The sequence below is a fragment of the Oculina patagonica genome, chromosome 14, assembly GCF_052425735.1.
Source record: "Oculina patagonica isolate OP01 chromosome 14, crgOcupat, whole genome shotgun sequence".
NCBI classification, from domain to species: domain Eukaryota; kingdom Metazoa; phylum Cnidaria; class Anthozoa; order Scleractinia; family Oculinidae; genus Oculina; species Oculina patagonica.
Genome location: NC_135771.1, coordinates 6,239,276 through 6,243,132, shown reverse-complemented (window position 1 = coordinate 6,243,132; position 3,857 = coordinate 6,239,276). Strand labels below are relative to the sequence as shown.

The 3,857-nt window shown below is 36.4% G+C and overlaps 1 protein-coding gene across 1 annotated transcript in view; it reads left to right on the top strand.

Moving 5' to 3' along the window:
• The window catches only part of LOC144639088 (uncharacterized), a 3,032-nt gene extending 1,488 nt beyond the window's left edge, over nt 1-1,544 (top strand). Inside the window, exon 2 of the mRNA XM_078498346.1 lies at nt 5-1,544. Coding sequence (XP_078354472.1) covers nt 5-834 — 830 coding nt within the window. The 3' untranslated portion in view covers nt 835-1,544. The remainder of the gene's footprint in view (nt 1-4) is intronic.
• The last annotated feature ends 2,313 nt before the right edge of the window (nt 1,545-3,857 follow it).

Genomic DNA, 3,857 nt, shown 5'->3' with positions numbered 1-3,857 from the left:
GTAGGTACTGCACCCTATGATTACCCTAGCGCAGCCTTTGCTTTCTCAGTTGTCTGGCGTAATGGCTCCTCAACAACTGTTTGGACTGGTCAGTGTCTTATCTGTGAGGATGGTCATGAAAAACTTCTAACATCATGGCTGCTACGCTCCAAAGTCGATACCTGTATTGACAAGTGGAAATCAACTATGATTGGACGCGACACATTCACTAGATATGAACAACGACCTGGCCCTCGTAAACCAAATGTAACAAATACCGAAACGCCTCCAACTTTTAAGACAGTAATTAAGAATTGGGACCCTGAAGGTCAAAACAAACCTTGTAATTTAAATGGGAACTGGTACAATCTCTTAGGCTCTGAAATGATTTTAAAGCAGGGGGAAGATAGTGCTATTAAAGGAGAGTATCGGACTGCTGTTGAGCGTGAAACAGGGGCAGCGGGAACAACTCATTCCAAGGTGTCAGGAATTGGACAACTCGGTGGCTCAAACAGCACTTTTGCTTACTTTATTGTATGGAAGAACGGTGCATCTGTCACAGGATGGGTGGGGCAGTGCCACATCTGTGGTGAGAATAAAACAGAGATCATTGAAAGCGCATGGTTATTGCGAAGCAAAATAGAAAAGTGTAGCGACAACTGGAAGTCGACTTTATACAGTGAGGATAGCTACACCCACACTGAAACAAAGCCAGGGCCGCGGAAAGATGATGGCATCCATACGCCAGACAGGAATGGAGAGAAAAATCCAAAAGCTTGTAAAGGGTGTCAACTTTTGTTTTCTTTCACCCTTTTAAGTTTGAGTGTGCTTGGTTCTTTAGTAAAGTGGTATTAGGTGATTTGGCCACGTACATGTAGATCATTGACAAGAGTGGCCAATGTTTTAAGCCAAAATCTCAAAACTTCATTGAAGTAGATTTTGAGCATACATTTAATTAAAATGGTTTTCTTATTTTTGTTTTATTTAATTGCACAAATGCTTTTGTATAGCCAATTTCCAAATTGTGACATTGTGAGGTATGGTGATGTCAGCCAGAGCCCTAAAACATTAACAACTGTACATGTAACATCTCCAATATTTTAAATTTTGAATATTTTCTTTGTTCTTCTTCTTCTTGGTTACAAAACTGTATCATAGGCATGCAATGCGTGCACAGGGCTGCAGATGCTATATTTAAACTACATTACAACCCAACATCAAACATGTAGGCACGCAATGCACACCAATATCCTGTGCGGATTGCTGTGTATGCTAGACTATTTTACAATCTCACAACATAGGCACTTCTATACTGTAATATTATAATTATATAATCCAATATCATACTGTAGGTATACAGTGTTGGCAGACAACTGTAGATGCTGGATTGTTAGAAAGTGTCAGCCTGTTTTCAAGATCCCTATAATGGGCTCCTTATCCCCTCGTCCCCACTGTGTTACCTCATGCACCCTAATGACTGCTTGCTCAATTCCTTTTGGAAAGTGACATAAAGCAGTAGCTATAGTGTTATTTAAAAAATTAATAACGGGTCACATAATCAATAAAGAGTACCGGTATTTTAAAAACTACCGGTAAAATTTAGACAGTAACTATTTTAAAATGAAGTACAAAAGGTACACGGTTGTAATGATGTTTCAGGTATTTTAAGCTAGAAAGAAATTAATAAATAAAAAATTAATGTAGTATTAATTGAGAAGCTGCATTTATGTCCAGCAGTAATCTTGATCCATGGACATTCCATCTTAATTTGTCTGATAAAATCTCACTCAAAGCTTACTTTTCCAAGACTAGAGCAGCCCAGTTATAAGCCAAAATAAGTACTGCTTGAAGAAATGACTATACTAGAGTAATAATTTGTTGTTTTTCTGAGAGGACTTCAATTACATGTGGTCTATATAGTAAATTACTATTGACTAATGAAAACATGCAACATCTACAGTAATGTTATACAATTTGTAATGACTGAAATTACTGCACCTTTCAATGAGACACAAACTCTGCTCAATCAATGGCTTACATTTTTCCCTGCTGTCAATAATCTTATCCATTTTGTTTCCATTGTCAAGGCTAGTTGGCTTTCACCATTAGGATTGACGGCAGCAAAAAGCTTAATTATTAGGTTTTGAACTCAACTATGAAAATAAGCATGTTATTGAATGAATGTTATAGGGACTAATGTGTTTTTGTTTGATTATGTAGCCATTTTGCAACAGGCTACGTACACTAAACATCAGTGTTATATACAGTATGTATCAATGAATTTTGTTGGCTTGATTTTTAAAGTCTTGCTCATTTTCGAGTGTTACTGTAAATCTTAAATATTTTGCAGGTTATATTTTTGTATTTATGCTATCGGATTGTATTTTGTTATTTAAATGAATACTTTTTGTGCTATTTAATTTATCTACTTTTTTGTCAAACAACATTTAACTTTCTTACAATTTTAGTGGGTACTGCTTTTCCACGATTCTCCTGTTCTGCTTATAATTGATACCAATAAATGTTTGTTCACAATATGTGAAACAACGTTGTGTTTAACTGAAGTTATAAAATGTTCAAGGATTTGCCCGCAATATGATTGGTCAGTTCGACTTCTTTATAGCTCCATAAAGCACGCGGCCTACGTCACGCGCGTGCTTTATCGAGTTATAATTCACGCGGCTCACGTCACGAGTTTGAGCGCGCGTAATTTATTAACATTTTATAAAAGAAATAAAAACGTTTCTCCTCGTGCATTGTTAAGTTATCAAGCACTTGGGAATTTTTAAGAACATTTGAGAAGTGCAAGAAGCACTCGGCTGCGACTCGTGCTTCTCTATGCACTTCTCTCGTGCTCTTAAAATTCCTGCGTGTTTATATAACTCAACACTGCACTCGGGCGGCGCGTTTTTTATTTCTTTAATATTCTACCTAGTTTGTACAAAAAAAATAGCAGCAAGGTCTACTTTGCTCTTCTCGTTTTGGGAAAAGGGATATGCCCGTTGATACGAATACACATACTACCTCTGCCAGCGTTGATCTTCCTAAATAAGTCCTAAGTAAATCTTGCTATCCGTTCCTTTGTAAAAGATAAGATGCACTAACAAAGATACCTAACTTAGTGATGGAAATAAAAAAAAAAAAATTATCGAAAAATGAATAAGATTTTAAAATTTCTATGCAAAATTAGCGTGGGAGTTTCGCTGAAACCAAACTGGCCTTTCAAGTTGTTAATTTGATATTGTTCGAACTATTTGTTTTTTAAATTTCTTTTTCATTATTTTTCCCTCAGCTGTTCAGGTGTTCTTTTCATCCGACTTTATATCAGTAAACAGTTTTAAACGATAAATGTTCTTCCTGTGTGGTCTATTAGTACCATTTAATTTTATAGTTTTTCAAAAATGGATGGGTAGATCAGTCAAGGGTCTCTTTTTGACACATTGTAACAACTAATTAAAGCCGTGACCGAGAAAGCAGCAAAATAAATATATACGCGTAAGCTTCTATGCACACAGCAGCTAATATTAAATTATGAGATCTCTACTGGTTGTCTTATGGATGACCAATAACATGCTTCAAAAAACAACTTAGCAAGAATGACAGTTTTACAGCTGTAATGCCAAGAAGCAGAGAGATAACTACAACATAATTAAAAACACATTTTGAATTCATGTTCCAAGCTCCCTGACCACAAAACAACGAAAGAGCTTTGCAAAACTGCCGTTCTCCACTTTTTGCCATCATGGCATGTCCACGATATAGTCTATCGATAAATTTCATCGCCACCTTAACAACAATATGTTGTATTTCTGGCGTTTTGGCTGTTGTCGAAAATCTGGCCGTTCTTTTAGCTGTTCGGAACATTCGCTCACTGCGAT